This window comes from Pelobates fuscus, chromosome 2, assembly GCF_036172605.1.
Source record: "Pelobates fuscus isolate aPelFus1 chromosome 2, aPelFus1.pri, whole genome shotgun sequence".
NCBI classification, from domain to species: Eukaryota; Metazoa; Chordata; class Amphibia; order Anura; family Pelobatidae; genus Pelobates; species Pelobates fuscus.
Window position 1 is genome coordinate 438971004 of NC_086318.1, and position 22444 is coordinate 438993447.

Sequence of the window (22444 nt, forward strand, 5' to 3'; positions counted from 1 at the left end):
TTCCTCTCCCTATCCCCCATCCCCCATTCCATCCTTCCCTCCTTCTTGGTTGTCCTCCTCTTCCCTCCCCCCTTGTGGTTCTTACCTATCTTTGTAGCACGGCGCAGGCAGAGGACCGCGGTACAGGAAACAGATGCTCCTGTACCGCGGTCCGCCGCCTGGCCATGCTACAATGAGTGACTGGCAGTAGGGAGCGCTGTGCGCTTCCATCCTACAGGGTAACTCAAATCTGGCGCCCTCCAGGCCATTTCTCCCTGGGTGTCATACCCCCGTGATGCACCCCCATCATACCCCTGGTCCGCACCCTCCACACCCTCCTTGGGACGCCACCGTTTACAGATCCTCTTATAGTAATGGAATCAGTGTGGGCAATTTGGTATTTGTATTTGTAAGTTGTTGGAAGTGACAAATCACGATTTAATTCACTGATTCCAGCAATCATAAACACATATAAATATTGCATACTACTCCTTTAAATCAGGTGACGATAAATAACTTCATTATGATTTTCATTTAAATGGTAACGATTTGTCTTTTTAGGAGTCCATTTCCACGTGCCGATTTGCTCAAAGAGTTGCTCTAATAAAGAATGAAGCCACGCTGAATGAAGAGGTTGATCCTCAGCTGGTAAGTGAGCTCTAAAACGTCACTTTACAGACTGCAATTCAACATCTACATTGTGTTAAAAACAGTTTAGTAGATACACCCTAAAAAGCGCAAAGCACAGACTATATATCGCAGTATCCTTTATTACCAAAGATAAAAAACCTAAAAATCATGCAAAACTCCAATCCCCCAAATGTAGTGTACTCACATACAACTGAGGGGAGGTAAAATCCAGTAGTCTCCTCGGCTGTGCTCCCCACCGTATGAGAGTCCGGTATGGAACCTCACCAGAGTCATTAAAGTGTAAATATGCGATCATTCACTGCCCGCTCCGACGCATTTCATGAGTTCTCACTTTCTCAGGGAGCTGTGAATGATCGCATGGGATGATTCCATATATAGACATCCCCACTTTCTGCAGTGTACATCAGTAATTAGTTAAAATAGCTGCTTGCTGGAGCCTTATTAAAATATGAGTCCAGAACTTATTTATACAAATAATAAACAATGTCAAGAAAAGAAAACCCTGAATCACTAGACCCCTCAGTTGCATGTGTTGCAACTACGTTGGGGAGATTGGATTTCTGTATGCTTTTTATGCTTTTTATCTTTGGGAATAAAGGATACTGCACCATATAGTCTGTGCTTTGTGCTTTTTTGGTTTTATCTACAAAACTGTGAAAGTTTGGGTGAGTGCAGAGGACACCGTCTGTCTGAAGCTGCAGCATGTCTACTTTGGGGCTTATCTGACTGAGGATCCACGATTCTGATAACAGGATCAATTAACCATAATAACCATCTATTGGGAATATTGCAATAAGGACTATTTGTCTAATTGGAACTCACACTTGGACCTGAGAGTTACTTTTAAGAGAATTTAACACTTTGAGTATTGTTTTCCTTATTTGTGGTGTTTATTTTAGTATATGTATTTTTAATGTACATATATTTTTAAACTGCTTTTATTGCAAAGTGAATGGAAATTTGATTTTCAAAATTCTTATAAAATATTGTTTTTAGCATCTTTGCTAGTTTTTTGTTGAAGTTGGATTTGTAAATATTATTTGTATATTGCATAATGGAATAAATATAAATATTAGACGGTTTTCTTATTAATCCCTGACCATATCACTGATGTTTCTGTGTTTTAATCACAAGTATCCACTACGCTCCCGTTTCTGTGTTTATTCTTAGATGATCGTACGTCTTAAGAAAGAGATCCAAGCACTGAAAGACGAATTGTCCTTAATCACTGGAGAACAGAGGACGGAGGAACTGACCCATGATGAGATTCTAAGGTATTTTTATAAAAATATCTAAAGAAATGATTTGTTCAACTAGTGTCGTCCACCTGGGACCTATGAAAAAACTAGAAAAGTTTGTTTTAATGTGAGGAGGTGCTTTTTGGCTATGGTCGTGTAGAAAAACTGTTAGTTTAGAAGACCTGGTTATGATTCTTATCTGCACAACTTACTGCAGCTACTGACCCACATCTCCTTTCTCAAACCTCTATATGGGCTCCATGGATTTAATACCTTTTTAGTAAATACTGTCAGTAGGTCTCCAACTGCACTTGGATTTTTTGGGAGATTTTCTGTACTGGCTGCCCTTGTCTACATGTCCAATCACAGTTTTTTGTATTCTGTAGACAGTGATATGCTTTGTCTGGAACTGTACGCGCAATACCTATAACAATGCCATTGCTACTCGTAGATGGATGGAAGGAAGGGGGGGCTTAATAATTAGTCCTAGGAAGCCTTGCTTCTTTATTTAATTTACTGTCCACCTGCTAATGGGTGGGAGCTGTCGGGGGACAATAGTAATGGGGGTAGTCCCATAATAATTTAAGGCACCCACCGCTAAAGGGTGGGGGCTGGGACACTAGGTCCACTGTTTAGTTTTGTAGCTCCCACTTATGGGGCACGAGTGGGTGCTGGAGGAGAACACCATGTCCTTCCCTGTTAAATATTGTAATAGGGGGATCTGTGCCAGGCATGTGTGTACCAGGTCCCCCTTTATTATAATTGTGGGGGGCTTTTTTTGCCCGTGCTCGCGGCATATTAGGGGTATTACTAAGTATTTTTTACTTAGTATTAGTAAAGTTGGTCTTTCAGCTTTCTAGTAAATAGCTCCCTAATACTTGTGGGATTTAGGAGGCTATCTTCTAGATGCAGCCACGGCACAATCAGAACTTCATTCTTAATGAAATTCCAAACTGAAATTAATGCCCAAATTTAGTTCAAACACAAATTGACAAACTGTTGACATTCTGTTCGGACAAAATTCTGTCACCTTGGCGGTGCCCTTGTCTGAATGGCAGGACGTTCAGAATTGGCGAAAGGAAACAACGTAAGAACACAGAGCAAGGTGAATATTGTGGGAGAACTTGTCACGGTTCTCACCAGTTAGACAGACAGCCAGACGTGGTCGCTCCTGGAGTTCCCAACAGGGGACTTGAACCGGGGAACTTCTCAGTCCTAGTCCTGCTTTCTGCCTCTGAGCCACAACAGCTTTATACAGTGACTACTGATTACGGTCCAGTTCATCCTGGCATTGCTACTACACCGGGGGTTGCACCTTGACTTGGCTGTGTCTCACCTGACTCTGATCGGTCATCAGCAGGGTATTTAAACCCAGCCTCGCCCTGTGCTCAGGGTCAAGTCTTTGATCCTGTGATCCTGTTTCGTACCAGTGTTCCTGTTTATCTACTTCGTATTATTGACCCCGGCTTCTGACTCGTTTATTCTGACCTCTGGCATCCTTTGACCTCGGCTATCCCTCGACTATCCTGCTGCTTCAGTCCTTGCCTGTCCTGCGTGTTTGGTACTGCATCCTGCACAGCCCCCGTGCACAGACCCACAGGCCAGGTGAATTCTTACCTGACCACCTCGGCCTGTGGCTATCTGCAAGGGTGAGCAACATATCTGCGCTACAGACTCCCAACTCAGGTAAGACCCTGACAGAACTGTGTCGGACACAGGAAATGGAGCATGTGTCAAAGAAGGTCAAACTTGGGAAAAAATACATAAGTAAAAGTAGTCCCTACTAGAGAACTAGATCAGGAATGAAGAAACAAACTCTGAAAGTGAATCTTTAATGAACTGAGAATATATTCTGCTTACACTGCAGTTTCCAAATCTCTGCTATATATGGCATTTCTTTATCCACACAAAATAATATCCCAACCATAAAGGCAATCATTTCTACACGTGAACCAATTCATTCCCAGAATTCAATAAACAAATAATGCACCGCAGATTTAAAAATATCAATACAATATATTAACTATTTTTAGTGCCACATGATTGTGCAAAGTACACATTTGATGACAGAGGGATTTTAAAGGGACCCTGCTGCGCACAAGCCATGTGCCGTGAGACTGATCAGTTTATACTTGTATAAAGTAGTGTTTCTTGTTATAGCTTTCCTGTCTAAAGGCCGGCCTTTTATCTACCATCCTATTCAAAGAAATGACTCCTAAACCAACCCCCTAATGTTTTGGTTATGTCCTTATTGTCTGCCCATGTTTCATGTTTAGTCTTTTAGGTTTAGAAATCTTGTTCTTTGTTTTCTTTCACTTGAATTCCGAGAGATAAAATACTTTGCTGCTATTTGCGAACGTCCTTAGGCTGAGTCTAAGCAGTTTTTAAAGTGTCACTTTATTAGCCAAATGCAAAAACAAACAATGTTTAGTATCTATACCCCAATGATAAAACGCATGCATTTAATTCTACATTTTTTCCATTGGGGTTATATCTAAAAACAGCTTGCAAAAGCTACAGGTCTCTTGTCTGCAGCCTTTGAAAGCCCTCCCCTTCTAACCCCGCCCAGACTTTCTGTGGCTGTCCAATCACAGACTTCCCAATGCAGCTCAGAGAAAGGTACATGGAAAGAGTCCTGCACCCTCTAGAATTCATACTTTGCAGAAAGCAAGTCTCTTAATCAAAGGACCTGCTAACCTACATACATACATTCATGCTCTGTCCTTCAATGTAAAAGCATTATGTGTCCTGGGAAACTGTGCTGGACCTGGCATTTCTAGCTATGGATGTCAATTTCCCATTGTACTGTCTGTCCAGGTATTTTTACATGTAATAACGTAGGTTTGATCTGTTAATGACTGACCCACTTGCCTGAGATTCCGTTTAACGCGACACAGCTGTTTTAGATTTCGCTGCAGTTATATAACAAGATAAAATAGAAGTATGGTTTCCTTACTGATACATTTAATGCAAATAAAATAGATTTAGCAATTTCTTGGAAACACCTTGAAGCAAATAGTTAACGACTGGTTAAACTGCATTCCATTGGGCTACATATTAGCAATAAGCCTGGACTGTTGTAATAATTGGATTTCGAGTTAAAGGATTGTGCAAGTTAAACTCCGCTTTCAGTTTGTGGTTTTATCAGTCTTTTGGGTTCATTTTTGTATCATATATTGAATTCTTGACATAGGTTATTATGATTCAGATTAATCTTCCCACTGGAATTCTGAAACGGGTTTTATTAAGAACAAAAAAATATAAAAAAATGTCAAATCCTTCAAATGTACAAAGCAGGAATGTGTCCTTATCCTCATAAACATTTGTTTAGTGATATGTGTATATATTATTGGTTGTTGGCTTCACACACGCGCCTTTTAACATTTGACATTTAAAAAGCGCAATCTGCGTCCAAAAGCAGCACATGGCGTTTTGTATGCTGCCATTTCAAAGCAATCAATCCATTTATATCTCATCACCTTAATGTTCAAAACATAGTTAGCAGCTGTACCCCTTTCTACCTCCCATCCAAAAAACTGTCTGTTTGCAATGGAACTGATTAACACCAGTAAGTTCCATTGCTGATTTTGGCTCCCATCGTCCTTTACAGCAGTGTGTTATGGTTTAGTTGCACTTCTGTAACCCATTTTACAATATTTTATTTTTAAATCGAGGGATAGTAGTAATGTCTTTTGAATGCTGACCTCTTGAGTATTCTGGAAGAGGAGTGACTCTAAGCTAATTAGAACACTCTATAAAAATCCCCACCACCCGCAAGTAGTCAGTGAACACAAATTTCGGAAATCTTAGAATCTTGGGGTGAATAGTCAAAGCCTTAAGAACACAAAGTCCCAAGATCTTGAGTAGTATTTGCTTTTTATTTTGTTTGTCTGTTTTAGAGTCCTTAGTGAACGTGAATTAAGTTTCTCCTATCGAAAAGCTACAGTTTAGTTTTATTTTGTATATTTATTTTTCTCTAAAGATGTATCTGGGATATAGCTCTTTACTAACCCTGTATAGCCCGTAATAAAAAAAACCCAGATACATTAAAAACGCATTATGATTGTATTGATGATTACGCTGTGTATTGTTTATGTGTTGTTTTTAATTATGTGATGTGTAGCCCCTCTTGAATATTTAATGGAAAGAGGAGTCCCTTTCATGGAACGATGATGTTGGACTTTTTAGGCAAACTGGCACTGTAAAGACTGATAAACATGAGCGAATATAAGCGCGCTCTGGGTGGCTGCCGCACTATCTTGAAAAAGCCTGAAGGTACGGGTGAAACGCGTTGACGCGCGAGCGGCATTATTATTCTTGAGCTTGGCAGGAGAGTAGCGGCTTCCAGCTCCGGCGTCCTTCCACGATCAAGTCATTGTTCCCCGGCCTGAATATCCAGTCAGAACCTGTATGACCGGAGGGGGGGGGCGTTAAAGTCTGTACACCAACGCTTACTTTGTGTTTTTTTTGGAAACGAGTACCAAAAAATGTAAATGTAAGGGTTCACTTTGGGGGAGAGGTTTTTTATGTGCTACAATAAGTACAGTGTTACACTATGTGGATCTCCTTGTATCCTTTTTAAGGTACTGTGTATACTTTTGCAAACACTGCATTCAAGGAGTGTGGATCCAACTTTTGTGGTAATATTACCCCCTATAGATCACCCCAGAACTCTTGGACATTATACCATATGATTTATATATTGGAGTAGTACATGCTGTGTCAAATATGCTGCTAATTCTATTTGTCATTTATTTTTACGAAAACTTCAAGGTGCATATGCTGCTTTTCTACTTCATAGTTTATATGTGGGTTACCCGGATTGTGTAATTAAGGGTTTATTCGCTTGAGCGCTGACACTTTGATTAACATTGTTTTATGTGAACTTTTAAAGTTTGTTATGTGTATAGCTGCTTTTTCTTTATATATTTTTTATATATTTTTTTATATATCTGGGATATAGCTATTTTCTAACCCTGTATATCTGGGATATAGCTATTTACTAACCCTGTATATCTGGGATATAGCTATTTACTAACCCTGCATATCTGGGATATAGCTATTTACTAACCCTGTATATCTGGGATACAGCTATTTACTAACCCTGTATATCTGGGATATAGCTATTTACTAACCCTGTATATCTGGGATATAGCTATTTACTAACCCTGTATATCTGGGATATAGCTATTTACTAACCCTGTATATCTGGGATATAGCTATTTACTAACACTGTATATCTGGGATATAGCTAGTTACTAACTCTGTATATATGGGATATAGCGATTTACTAACCCTGTATATCTGGGATACAGCTATTTACTAACCCTGTATATCTGGAATATAGCTATTTACTAACCCTGTATATCTGGGATACAGCTAGTTACTAACCCTGTATATCTGGGATATAGCTATTTACTAACCCTGTATATATGGGATATAGCTATTTACTAACCCTGTATATCTGGGATATAGCTATTTACTAACCCTGTATATCTGGGATATAGCTATTTACTAACCCTGTATATCTGGGATATAGCTATTTACTAACCCTGTATATCTGGGATATAGCTATTTACTAACCCTGTATATCTGGGATATAGCTATTTACTAACCCTGTATATCTGGGATATAGCTATTTACTAACCCTGTATATCTGGGATATAGCTATTTTCTAACCCTGTATATATGGGATATAGCTATTTACTAACCCTGCATATCTGGAATATAGCTTGTTACTAACCCTGTATATCTGGGATATAGCTATTTACTAACCCTGTATATCTGGGCTATAGCTATTTACTAACCCTGTATATCTGGGATATAGCTAGTTACTAACCCTGTATATCTGGGATATAGCTATTTACTAACCCTGTATATCTCGGATATAGCTATTTACTAACCCTGTATATCTCGGATATAGCTCTTTACTAACCCTGTATATATGGGATAAAGCTATTTACTAACCCTGAATATCTGGGATACAGCTATTTACTAACCCTGTATATCTGGGATATAGCTATTTACTAACCCTGTATATCTGGGATATAGCTATTTACTAACCCTGTATATCTGGGATAAAGCTATTTACTAACCCTGTATATCTGGGATATAGCTCTTTACTAACCCTGTATATCTGGGATATAGCTATTTTCTAACCCTGTATATATGGGATATAGCTATTTACTAACCCTGTATATCTGGGATATAGCTATTTACTAACCCTGCATATCTGGGATATAGCTAGTTACTAACCCTGTATATCTGGGATATAGCTATTTACTAACCCTGTATATCTGGGATATAGCTATTTACTAACCCTGTATATCTGGGATATAGCTATTTACTAACCCTGTATATCTGGGATATAGCTATTTACTAACCCTGTATATCTGGGATATAGCTATTTACTAACCCTGCATATCTGGGATATAGCTAGTTACTAACCCTGTATATATGGGATATAGCTATTTACTAACCCTGTATATCTGGGATATAGCTATTTACTAACCCTGTATATCTGGGATATAGCTAGTTACTAACCCTGTATATCTGGGATATAGCTATTTACTAACCCTGTATATCTCGGATATAGCTATTTACTAACCCTGTATATCTCGGATATAGCTCTTTACTAACCCTGTATATATGGGATAAAGCTATTTACTAACCCTGAATATCTGGGATACAGCTATTTACTAACCCTGTATATCTGGGATATAGCTATTTACTAACCCTGTATATCTGGGATATAGCTATTTACTAACCCTGAATATCTGGGATACAGCTATTTACTAACCCTGTAGATCTGGGATATAGCTATTTACTAACCCTGTATATCTGGGATAAAGCTATTTACTAACCCTGTATATCTGGGATACAGCTATTTTCTTACCCTGTATTTCTGGGATATAGCTATTTACTAACCCTGTAGATCTGGGATATAGCTATTTACTAACCCTGTATATCTGGGATAAAGCTATTTACTAACCCTGTATATCTGGGATATAGCTATTTACTAACCCTGTATATCTGGGATAAAGCTATTTACTAACCCTGTATATCTGGGATATAGCTCTTTACTAACCCTGTATATATGGATATAGCTAGTTACTGACCCTGTATATCTGAGATATAGCTAGTTACTGACCCTGTATATCTGAGATATAGCTAGTTACTGACCCTGTATATCTGAGATATAGCTAGTTACTGACCCTGTATATCTGGGATACAGCTCTTTATTAACCCTGTATACCTGGGATATAGCTCTTTACTAACCCTGTATATCTGGGATACAGCTCTTTACTAACCCTGTATATCTGGGATATGGCTATTTACTAACCCTGTATATCTGAGATATAGCTCTTTACTAACCCTGTATATCTGGGATATAGCTCTTTACTAACCCTGTATATCTGGGATATAGCTCTTTACTAACCCTGTATATATGGGATAAAGCTATTTACTAACCCTGTGTATCTGGGATATAGCTCTTTACTAACCCTGTATATATGGGATATAGCTATTTACTAACCCTGTATATCTGGGATACAGCTATTTACTAACCCTGTATATCTCGGATATAGCTATTTACTAACCCTGTATATATGGGATATAGCTATTTACTAACCCTGTGTATCTGGGATATAGCTATTTACTAACCCTGTATATCTGGGATATAGCTATTTACTAACCCTGTATATCTGGGATATAGCTATTTACTAACCCTGTATATATGGGATATAGCTATTTACTAACCCTGTATATCTGGGATATAGCTATTTACTAACCCTGTATATCTGGGATATAGCTATTTACTAACCCTGTATATCTGGGATATAGCTATTTACTAACCCTGTATATCTGGGATACAGCTATTTACTAACCCTGTAATAAGTTGCTTATTCTTTATTCCTGCAGACTTGAAGAGGAGCTCCAGGCTTATTTGGAAGACAGAGATCCAGAAAGCACTCCAGATATAGGCGCCGACATGAGAAAAATTCAGCATTCCTTTGCTTTTTTCAAGGTAGGAGTCAGTACCTGCATGTCTGTATAGTGTGTAGGATGCTTTGTTAAATATTTCACAGGACTTAATGTTTCTGGTGGGTGACTTGTGCATTTTTCCTGCGTGCCAGCAAGTGCACGACTGGCACAATGCACAGAATGCCCAGTGAACAAGGGCAAGCTGGAGTAACTTAGGCTTTCGATTTCTGCTATATACCCTATGGGAATAAGGTCCAAGAGAGATTTGCTGTATTGACTGCAGGCCAATTTATCGTAGGTAAAATAGTCTGTAAAATAATCTCCTAATTGGCGGGACCCAGTGAAAATTACACTAAATGTGTCCCCATACTGGGAATATCACAGGTAATTGTGGAAAAGGTCAGTTATTCCTGGTTTTATGAAATAGTTCCTCCAGAAAGTCAGTACATGTATCAAGTGTGACTTTCTCTCAAACAGAGACTTTTAATTGACTGGAAGCAACATGAGGGTGGAACAGCCATTTCAGAGACCGCTTCTGAGAGACCTGCTAGTTCTACATCAAAACCCGAAGACATTAAGAAACTCCGGGGTCTTCTGCAGCAAAGAGATAATGAGATCAGTATCCTTTCATTGTAAACGGTTTATCTGCTCACTCCCCTCTCAGCCAACAGTGACTTCTGTTTACCTGCTCACCTGTATCAGTACCAGACATAGTATCTGTTTACCTGCTCACCTGTATCAGTACCAGACATAGTATCTGTTTACCTGCTCACCTGTATCAGTACCAGACATAGTATCTGTTTACCTGCTCACTTGTATCAGTACCAGACATAGTATCTGTTTACCTGCTCACCTGTATCAGTACCAGACATAGTATCTGTTTACCTGCTCACCTGTATCAGTACCAGACATAGTATCTGTTTACCTGCTCACCTGTATCAGTACCAGACATAGTAACTATTTACCTGCTCACTTGTATCAGTACCAGACATAGTATCTGTTTACCTGCTCACCTGTATCAATACCAGACATAGTAACTGTTTACCTGCTCACTTGTATCAGTACCAGACATAGTATCTGTTTACCTGCTCACCTGTATCAATACCAGACATAGTATCTGTTTACCTGCTCACTTGTATCAATACCAGACATAGTAACTGTTTACCTGCTCACTTGTATTAGTGTAGTTAGTTTCACAAACGCACCCTTCTTCAAGAGTGTGCATGACATAGTTGTGGTGGTGAAAGGGTTAAAGTTCACTATTTGTCTGTTCTAGACTGGAAATAATGACAAAACCCCCCTTAACACCATGCACACTGAGACATAATAATATACAGTTGCAAGAAAGAGCATGTGAACCCTTTTGAATGATATGGATTTCTGCACAAATTGGTCATAAAATGTGATCTGATCATCATCTAAGTCACAACAATAGACAATCACAGTCTGCTTAAACTAATAACACACAAAGAATGAAATGTTGCCATGTTTTTATTGAACACACCATGTAAACATTCACATTGCAGGTGGAAAATGTATGTGACCCCCTAGACTAATGACATATCCAAGAGCTAATTGGAGTGAGATGTCAGCCAACTGGAGTCCAATCAATGAGATGAGATTGGAGGTGTTGGTTAAAGCTGCCCTAAAAAAGTCCTGACCTCAACCCAATTGAGATGCTGTGGCATGACCTCAAGAAAGCGATTCACACCAGACATCCCAAGAATATTGCTGAACTGAAACAGTTCTGTAAAGAGGAATGGTCAAGAATTACTCCTGACCGTTGTGCACGTCTGATCTGCAACTACAGGAAACGTTTGGTTGAAGTTATTGCTGCCAAAGGAGGTTCAACCAGTTATTAAATGCAAGGGTTCACATACTTTTTCCACCTGCACTATGAATGTTTACATGGTGTGTTCAATAAAAACATGGCAACATTTCATTCTTTGTGTGTTATTAGTTTAAGCAGACTGTGATTGTCTATTGTTTTGACTTAGATGATGATCAGATCACATTTTATGACCAATTTGTGCAGAAATCCATATCATTCCAAAGGGTTCACATACTTTTTCTTGCAACTGTAACTATTACTATTTTAACGCTGCCACCACAAAGACAATTTATAAATGGGGTGCGTTGGTCCCCCAGGTAAATCAATAATACAAACCCACCAAATACAACTCAGCACAATATTTAAGGAATTGCAAAAATACTAATTATTCTCTTCAGGTAATGCAATTCTTTACCAGACAAAAGCAGAACTTAATAAAGGAATTTTGATTATGAACAAAAAATAGTCACAGCGCATACAAAAATATATATGACAATCAAAATGATTTACAACAATAACAGATAAAAACAAAAGGGATAAAATAACAGAAGTCCCTATCATTTACTCAGCTTTTCAAAGTAAGACTTCTACCCCATCGGGTCTCTGGTAGGAAACTCACTTAGAATTAGATTCTGTCCTCAAGCAAGTGCAATATACCTTCAGGATCCTTAGAGATATACCTTGTGGATTACCACGCCTCACCCAGAGGTGGAGTTAAGGCATATCTATAGAGATACTAAATGACCACCCCCTTGTGTCCAGACTCACATCAATCCAAATGGGAACATTTGGTTCTATCGTCTCTTATGTACTTTCCCACAGAAATAATAATTGCATCTACGAATTTGTTATTATTTTCCCATTCCATAGGCATGTCACACTTCGTACTTGTGACCCACTACGGCGGACATCACAATCCCTTCCCCTATGGTTAAGTTATGCCACTCATGTTTGGGCTTGTTTAGAAGATGGCGCTTGTCACAGAAATGAGTTAATTATTATTCTGTGGGTAAATATCAATGTTTTTCTCTTTTGGATATAAAACGGGAACAAGGCTAATATCCATTAACACATCAAAGAGATTTACTCATCAATTAAGAGGTACATGCCATATGCCTGAAGCCAGACCTTCAGGCTTTTTAAGTGTAGAATCTCACACCTTGCAGGGCATTTGATTAACCACAAGATGTCTTTCCTTTTGCACATTCCTATGCAATTTGCATTACCCTTTCTGTCATGTGACCTCTGTGGGGGTCCCAGCTTCTAAAAGGAATTAAGGCTATAAACACAATCAAATTAACAAGGCTATAAACACAATCAAATTAACCCCTTTTGACATTGGGGTAAATCAGGCAGGAAGATTAAATAGAAGGATAAATATACAAAGATTGTTTTGCATATTAACGGACCTTAGAGTGGCCATGCTTAACGCTCAGGTGGAATAAGGCTTGCAAAATCTGTCTGGAAAATAAGCTAGGTCAAAATATCTAACAGTGGGGTAAAAATACTAGCCAAGTAGGGGTACAGGAGAGCAGAAGAGTCAAGACAGGCAAGTGTCAAAATACCAGAAGAAAACAGTAATAGAATAACACATTTAAGGCTATGAACTACGAAAGGGTAATGGTCCTAAAAGGGCAGCGGTTTAATTAGGACCTCTGTCCCGTATCTTCAACCGATGTTAAGTTCAAGTTGAGCGCTTGCACAAATGCAGAAGGTGGAAAAAGACCTGAAGACGGGTGTTAAAAGATTCTAATAAAAGGTCGCAGCTCTCAGCGTCTGGCGTTAATATTATCATACAAGGTGCCGGAAGTGTTTGACGCAAAGACACCGATAATCTTACAAGCTGATACACAGGCTTCTTCCTATACAACACACATGATTTGTTTACCCAGCATCAAAAAGTATCTACACTGTGTCAGGGTTACTCACTAAAGTGAGAATTTTTTTTATTCTTTATTTGGGTTGTGACAGATACCAAAATACATAATTTATACATTGTTTCGGTTTGCTCAGAAACCAACATTTGCATGAGATGGTTAGTGGTCGTTTTTACAATTTCGGGGCTTACGCAGAAGCCAACATTTGTGTGTTAAGGTCGGTTTGTGTGTAGCAGAATAGATATATATTCACGGTCTGCCCCATTTTTTTTTATAACAATCAAGTACATGTTGCAGGACATCTGAAAAGCAGGACACCCTACTTTTTGACAGAGACCCTTGTGGCTTGCTTGCTTAACCCCTTAAGGACCAAACTTCTGGAATAAAAGGGAATCATGACATGTCACACACGTCATGTGTCCTTAACCCCTTAAGGACCAAGCTTCTGGAATAAAAGGGAATCATGATATGTCACACATGTCGTGTGTCCTTAAGGGGTTAAGGGGTTAAATTATTATTTTTTTGTGGCTATGGTGGGTCCAACTGACTAAAAACTGTGTTTCGAACATTAACACTACATCATATACTTCTTTATGAACTCTTTTATATAAAGGGAAATGCTGGATTTTCTAAACTATTTAAAACAGATATACTGGTTAGCATGCTGAAGAAAGAAAAGAAGAGGGCTGAAGACGCCATATTTGAAATAAATTCCTCTGGCAACCACCTCCGTTTTGGGGTTTCAGATGTCTCTGCTGGAAATGTCAGTCAGCAGTCACCTGGATCAGTTGGTGTCCAAGTCGAGAGAGACGGCTCCAACCTGGAACAGAGATTCACTGCTCAGCACAGGAAAACAGGTGCGTGAAATAAATGGTCTGATAGCCGGCACAGATAATGGACGTGTGTGTATACAACCTGATCCCTTTAAATGTCTCCGGGCAATCATAAAACTAAAAGCGGTTTTAAAACATGACACCATGTTCTTTAAAATGACATTCCACTCCAAAAACGTTATTCCTAAAACCATGGAAACAGACATCCGATTCCAGCCAACTGCTTATATACAGAGATATGTGAGCTTCTAGCCAGATGTATGCAGAATCCGAGCCAGTTATATCGCGTATGCGTCTACAGGATGAAATAGCTTCAGAGAAAGTTGGACAGTAACCTATTTGTTTAAAGTCATCTTCAAATACAATCCTGACATTACCACTATACCTCAGAACATGTGCAGATTGTATATTTTATTGGATGTCTTGGCATATCTTAACCCAGTGGAATTATTGGGTTTTATCGTGTGATATTATCACTCCCATTAAATTCCAGAGAAAATCTGGGGTTCATTCAGCTATATGGGTATAAAGAAAAGTATGTCTTCATCGGAAACCTATTGAGCTTTCCATTCTCTCTGTGTGGGATGTTCTGGTACCCGATTAATGTGTAGTCTCATTTTGTGGAGTATTCTGTAAAGTACCTCACTCTTTTTTAAATGTCACAGAATTCCTCTCTTATATATATGTTTATGTGTAGCCACACAGCCCTTCCACTCGTTACATGATCAATGTAATCAAGTCACATTACAGCAGAAAATGTACATTGGCCTAGCCCAGCTTAGTGTGCAGGTGTAGCAATTCTTAGAGCATATGTGTTTCTTGTATATTCTATATGTGTATACATATATATATATATATATATATATATATTGTTTTATTTTTAGTAAACAAAAAAAGTTTAAAGAAAATACATACATGAAAAAAATGCAAAGTCGTGAAACAACATTTTCTAAAATACATTATGCCAATTCCAACAAGTAATATCAACTCAAATAAGCAGAAAGCGAGACATCGGCATGGTCCGCTGGGGGCGTATGAGAGTAATCGGAGAAGTTCTCTAGCTATGTACATTATTGAAGTCATTGTCCATCTACGCGTTCAGCAACAAAGATCCTTGAGCTTATGGATATTTTCCTCATGTTAAGACCAGACAGGTGGAAATAAAGACAATATAGTGCGAAAAGAGCAGTAAGCTAAACAAACAATACACGGCCACCGATATGCATGTAGGGTTTGCCATAATAAAACTAACAAAGTAAGTTATACTAAACCCAACTGGGTAAATCATTAAAAAGGAGTAACTCCAAATAGAAGAAGGGACCAAGTTGAGGAAAGTGATGACATTTTAGAGAAAGAGTGAAATGAATAGAAAGCTTTGTATGACACATCTATATATGTTTAGTACAAATGTGCCGTAGTACCAGCACAAAAACGCAGAAAAATCGTAAGATGGTTCTATCAGCAGTTATAAGCGAAGGACTGATGACTATGGCCGTTATTTTCCTATTCTATCTAGACCTCTGCCTGGATTTTTAATGGTGGCGGCTGTGCTATGTCAGTACAACAAACAAAAATTGTATTCATGTATTCAATGGCACTAAACATAAAAATCCAGTGCTGCGTAAACGGTCGTCCAAGTGTCACTTTAACACTTCATCCATATGTAAAATAAAGATAAGAACAAGGTGATTGCGCACACAATGGTTAGAATCTTTGACAGCAGACAATGGCAGATAAAACCTATATAATAAAGCCATAAGAAGCCATCATGGAATGGGGACCTGATGTCGAAGAACTTTATCCTGCATCAACCTAAGATTGATGAAATGCCATCTTCTATTGGCTCTTTATTTGTGAGTGTTCCAAATTATTTTAATCCACAGTGTTCGTATATACTACATCATGATGGTTTCCTATGTTTATATTATATAGGTTTTATGTCCTATGTCAGTGCTGCTTAGCCAGGGGTTTGTGTTTTGGGGTACATTTGAGGAAGTGACTTGTTTCATACCTTGTTTGCACCTCCCTTTGGAATTCTATTTATTTTTTGATTTCCCATATTGGTAGAGGGGCTTTTCCCATGATCACAAGTACAACTTATATTTTTTTGCCTCAGAGATATGGAAAAAGCATGCGTGTTTTTCTAGATAAATCTACATCTATTGACTCTGCCATGTCAGTCCTTGAAAAGCTTGAAAACAGATTTTGTGGTATTTTCCTTTTAGTACCTTTTATCCTACCATATGTGTCTCCTGGATCCCTTGCTGAGTCCTGTATCTTATTGTTGTATTTTTGGTGCATTAAATGGAGCGTTATTGCTGCCAGGTACCACCTATGTATCATCGTGTAATATTGAGATTTTCCAAGGATTCAATCCATTTTCTCTGGAAATGGCCCATGTTCTATTTTCCTTGTGGTTCAGACTGAGTTTAGTCAAATTTCTTGGTGTAATAGGGGAGATTTATTGGTGTCGCCAACTCCTTTACAATTTTCTGCACAGTTTATTTAATCTCTTGGTTTTTTTTTTTTTGTTGTTGTTTCTCTTGTGCCCTAACCAATAGTTTTCAATTCAGGCCCTTTTTCGGCAAAGGATTTTCAACCTTACTGCCACTTTTTCCGGCAGAACATTTTTTTTTTTTTGTCAATCTTTCTTTTATTGAGGCATGCGTGAAAAGGGGTACAGAATAAAGAGGAGGGGATGTACGTTTTTTATACAGGTTGGGAGCATGCTAACACAGTGAAACATCTCCTATGAGTGACAGCCTCATTTTGTAGTAATCAAGCGTACCATAACATTAATAACACGTTTAGCTTAATCTAGTAAAAGTAGTTAGATATAAGTGATGTCCAATGGCTTTTGAGTCTGAGTGACTCCTAAACGAGAACGCCATACATGTACCTAAGTACCTCGCAAAATGCTGCTTGATCTCAAGATGCTGAGCTCAAATTAGGTACATAACTAACGATAAGACTGAGACATATCTAAACATGCTAAGTTTAGCATTTCATAACATTAAGAACACGGTTAGCGTAAACTAGTAAAGGTAGCTAGACATAGGCGAAATCCAAAGGCTTTTGAGTCTGGGTGACTCCTATGCAAGTCCGCCATATGTGTACCTAAATATCTCACGAAATTCTGCTTGGTCTCAAGATGCTAAGCTCAAATTTAATATATAACCAACTATAAGACTGAGACATATCTAAACGTGCTAAGTTAAGCATTCCAAAACATTAATAACATGGTTAGTGTAAACTTGTAGTAGTAGCTAGACATAGGCAATATCCAAAGGCTTTTGAGCCTGAGTGACTTGTATGCAAGTCCGTCATATGTGTACCTAGGTACCTCACAAAATTCTGCTTGGTCTCAAGATGTTAATCTTAATTTTAATGCATAGCTAACGACAAGACTGAGACTTATTTGGACATGCTAGGCTTCCCTTCGGTGTATGCAATGGCAAAAATATACCAGTGGGCAGCATGGTGAGTGTAATTGTAAGGTGTGAGTCCAGCAAGGAGAGTCTGTGTGGGCAGTACAGGTTAAGTCCCCAGTTGACCTCAGTTGAGTGTTTTTGGTGGGACTGCCAATTAAGGAGGTTAGCTCAGCCTATACCTTTGCTGGGTAGGACTGCATCGCCGCCTGGTAAAGCAGGGGAGATAGCACCATCGTTCTGGAAGGTCCACAGGGTTGCAGTGCGGTATGACTAGGCAACGGCCGTCCTCCAGGTCATCTTGAAGGCCTGCACCCGTGATCCACCGACTCGGTTACTCGGAGAGGCCGTGTCGTCCCTTTGTTGGGCGCCATTGGGGGCCGGCAGAACATTTTTTTTTTTTTTTATTCTTTATTTTTAGCGTGCAGGAGAATATAACAAGTGGGCTTGACATGCCCCAACAGTTTTTACAAGCATACAAACAGACAGTTAACAGTTGGGTGGCATGTGGGATATTCTGCACAATTTTTATATATAGATTAATATTTGATTAAACATAAGTATGCATAGTTTGGCAGATTAAGTATAACAGTTGCTGTAGGTCAAATACTGAGTGCTAGAAAATATGATTCACTAAGTGTTGATGTGTTTTGCTGACATATGATTTGCGTGGTTTAAATGATAAAAAGGAGAGTCACTAAGCATAACATTGCTATCTTAGAACAGTGCTAAAACATGCTAAGTCTTCTATGACTAATAGCTAAGAGAAGAGGGATAGATCATGCTAACAGGGCTAGCTATCCTTGCACAACGCTAGGCTATGGAAAACATGCTAATGCAGGGTATGCTAGTAGGTGAGTGGGCATTCTTGGGACTGCAACGGTTACTTAGCAGTTAGTATTTAGGACTGTGTACATATTGGAGCATATCTCATAAAGGCATAAAGGCACGATCAGGTAAGTGAAAGTCCCGTAGTGTCCCTCAGGATGGGGTCTGGCAGGATAAACTGGTGGTTGCTGACTGTCCCCATGGAGGTGTGCTCGCTCATGAGGCACCGAGTTAGTCCTTTTAGCCGATGCCCATTGCTGCTACTTGTGTCTTGCCTGTGGTGTTCATCTCAGGGGCGCTTCTGGACCGGGAGTCGGCTCTCTCTGCATGCTGTGGAGTGTGCAGCTTTGCGGCTTCTCGCTTTGCAGCAGTGGCGTGGAGGGGATGACAGGAGCCGTGTCGTGCACCGGTTCCCAGATCAGGTGAGAGGTTTGTGTGGAGGCCCGGTTTTGTTGTGGTCACCTGTGATGTGGGACAGTCCAACAGTATAGCTGAGGGGGCCGTGGAGGTCGTGTGGGGTAGTCGGAGGGGGCTTGGAGTGTGCCTTTTCAGCTTCCTTGATTCCTCCGGTTCCCGCCTCCGGGCTGTAGAGTGTGGGGGTGCGCCATGTTGGTCCCAGGTTCTAGTTTCCTGTAAGGTACACGTTTGTTGAGTTAGGTCGATGTTCCAGCTGCTGTGGGTTTGAGTGTCGGCATGAGTGCCATGTGGTTCCCCTGGCCGTTTTGTCGGTCGCTGTTGTCTGCATTGCTGGGTGGCCATTTTGGGGATTTGAGGCAGAGGCCCATAGTATCGGCGCCGGGTGACCGGGCGGATCCAGGGGGCTACCGTTCTCACCGCTTGTCTGAGGGTTAGACCTCGGTTGCATAGTATCGCCCAGAAGCTCTGATACTGCCGATCGAAAGCATTCAGGGGCCAAGTGGCTGGCTTGGTGCTTGTGTCCATTGCTGTGGTGTGCCGCCGGACCGCCATCATGGGCGCGGCTCCTCCGCGTGCGATGACTCTATTTCCAGAGAGGCTTCGGGGTGACGGCCAGCGGGGACCGGGATGACCCCCACCGGTCCAGAGGGGGGGGGGGGGTAGGAGTAGAGTGTGTCTGCTGGACGCACCAGTTGGCGGGGAAGTCGGCGGCCCTTCCCCCTCTTAGCCGTCTGCAGGCCTCAACTTGCAGCCGCGGTTAACGGTACCGTAGGCTTATGAGAAAGTTACCTGCCGGTTTGTCGCCGTGTACCCAGACTATTTAGCCCAGTGTGGCATCCGTCGCTGGGAGATTTCTGGTTTTTTTCCCCAAAAAAACATCTATCGGTCGGGAGCTCATACAGCACGCGTCCGCTCAGCTCAGAGTTCAAGCTCCGCCCCAGAACATTTTTTATATATTTTTTTCCTAACAATTTGAAAAACATTTATAATGAAGAAAACTACTACTTTTGGAATACTTTAATAGAATTAAGATTGTTGAGGTTGGTTAGGTGGAAAAATGATACAGGAAAACAGGCAGCGCCTAAATAAAACAATAAAGTATAAAGGACAGATTTGTAAGGTATAAACCAGGATAAATATAAAAACACACAAAGCAGGATGAAATATAAAATAAATCGTCCTAATGTTCTTCTGATGATCTAAAATTTTCTGCATCATAAGGATGCAGAATAAAAAGGAAAACAAAAGGGGATACTGATAGTGTAATATGTAACACAATGAGTGAATAACATACAACATAAGATGTGTACGTTCCTACTCACATTTACTAGAGCAATCATACAAGCTCTGGTACTAACAGAGTGTAGTGGTACAATCCCCACTAGTGGATATTGATGAATATATGATCACTCCCATGGGTCACCGTGAAATATGTAAAGACAAAAAACATCCAATAGTGCTTGTCAACATAAAGTGACCTAAGTGCTAAAAATAGGAATTGCTACTGATATGATTGGCTCACATATTCTTTGACAGCGCATGCATATATGGAAGAAAATAAACAGTATATAGTACTCTCTGTATGTAAGTACATATGAAAATAGACAAAGATGTACTTTCAATTGTTGGAGCAGTAAAATTGCTCTATTTTGACAGAGTTAGTGGTACAATCCCCACCGAGGATCAGATGGTGATGTTCCAATTTGTATTTCAGGGTATACCAGGAACTGATGAAGGTTAAAAAATAAAATAATAAAAAACAAATTGGTCCAAATTATTAGTGAACTACAGAAGTTTAATAAAAATAGTTTAAAAACAGAACCAAAATAATCCACAACGCTTTTCACCAGCAATACAGTCTTTATCAAGTGAAAAGTGGGGTACCTGGCATTAGGGTATATATATGGGAAACACAAACTAAAATTTGGAACCTTAACGACGTCATGGTCATGTGATCACATTTTTGATCATGTGACTATGTGTGAGAAAACATATATGTACATAATAAAAGCTATAAAATGGGTGCAATGTGGCTGGAGTAGCCAGAGTGAGCGTATACACTTGAGAAAACATATCATAAGACAGGTAGCATAGTATGATAATGATGAGTATAGTCACGTGATCGGAGGTAAGTGTCAAGTGATCAGGACTGATCATGGTTAAAGGTCAAATTTGGACTGAATTGTGCCCGGATTTGGTTGAAGGTCAAATTTGGGCTGAATTGTGACGGAATTTGTAGCGAAACTCATTGACACGTAGCTTTTCTGCTTATCAGAATGAGGGAAGGCCAGAGAGAAGGCCAGGTGTCTTTCCTATGGACATTTACTGACTTTATAAGCAGACTTTTTCTTAACATGGAAACATGGAAATGCTTCAGCTGCAATTATTGAATTCCTTTACACTCCTCACTCCAGTAAGAACTCAAATAGTATTTACTCCATAGAAGTGCTCTCCTTGAAAGTATCACCTTCTGACTTTCCCTGACCTCACCTGCCATCCATACTCTGTTTGTTTTATGGCACTTGTGATATAATAGGGATGATAATGGAATATAACTCATTTATTAGAGCAATGGCCTTGCTTTGTAAGATCATCGTAATTAAACACATTTCTTTCTCAGTGATGAGTTTCCTGAATATTCACCCAGATTTATATTTCAAAACGGTATAAAGTCATCAAACAAATGAAGGTTTTTCACGACCTGATTGCTGATGGTTTTTAGATGATGTTGAAGAGTTTACGCATTATGAATTCGGGTGCAGGGGAGAGCCCAGTTAATTTGGTACTTAGAGGGAGTCATGCTTGGGACTCATATACTCTGCATTGAGCTCCTCACTGAGCCTGACTTGCTATGTTTTGGGGTTTTTGAGCTTCTCACTGAGCCCAAGTTGCTATGTTTTTAGTTTTTTGAGCTCCTCACTGAGCCTGAGTTGCTATGGTTTTATTTTGTTTGAGCTCCTCACTGAGCCTGAGTTGCTATGTTTCTGTTTTTTTGAGCTCCTCACTGAGCCTGAGTTGCTATGTTTTGGGGTTTTTTGAGCTCCTCACTGAGCTTAAGTTGCTATGTTTTTTGATTTTTGAGCTCCTCACTCAGCTCGAGTTGCTATGTTTTGGGGGTTTTGAGCTCCTGACTGAGCCTGAGTTGCTATGTTTTTGGGTTTTTTGAGCTCCTCACTGAGCCTGAGTTGCTATGTTTTGGGGTTTTTGAGCTCCTCACTGAGCCTGAGTTGCTATGTTTTGGGGTTTTTGAGCTCCTCACTGAGCTTAAGTTGCTATGTTTTTGTTTTTTTGAGCTCCTCACTCAGCTCGAGTTGCTATGTTTTTGGTTTTTTGAGCTCCTCACTGAGCCTGAGTTGCCATGTTTTGGGGTTTTTGAGCT

At 39.7% G+C, this 22444-nt stretch overlaps 1 protein-coding gene across 1 annotated transcript in view; it reads left to right on the forward strand.

The window, feature by feature from the left end:
- Positions 1-22444, forward strand: part of KIF6 (kinesin family member 6) — a 274702-nt gene that overhangs the window by 118488 nt on the left and 133770 nt on the right. Inside the window, exons 9-13 of the mRNA XM_063441552.1 lie at positions 541-627; positions 1801-1904; positions 9789-9894; positions 10329-10470; positions 14207-14416. Coding sequence (XP_063297622.1) covers positions 541-627; positions 1801-1904; positions 9789-9894; positions 10329-10470; positions 14207-14416 — 649 coding nt within the window. The remainder of the gene's footprint in view (positions 1-540; positions 628-1800; positions 1905-9788; positions 9895-10328; positions 10471-14206; positions 14417-22444) is intronic.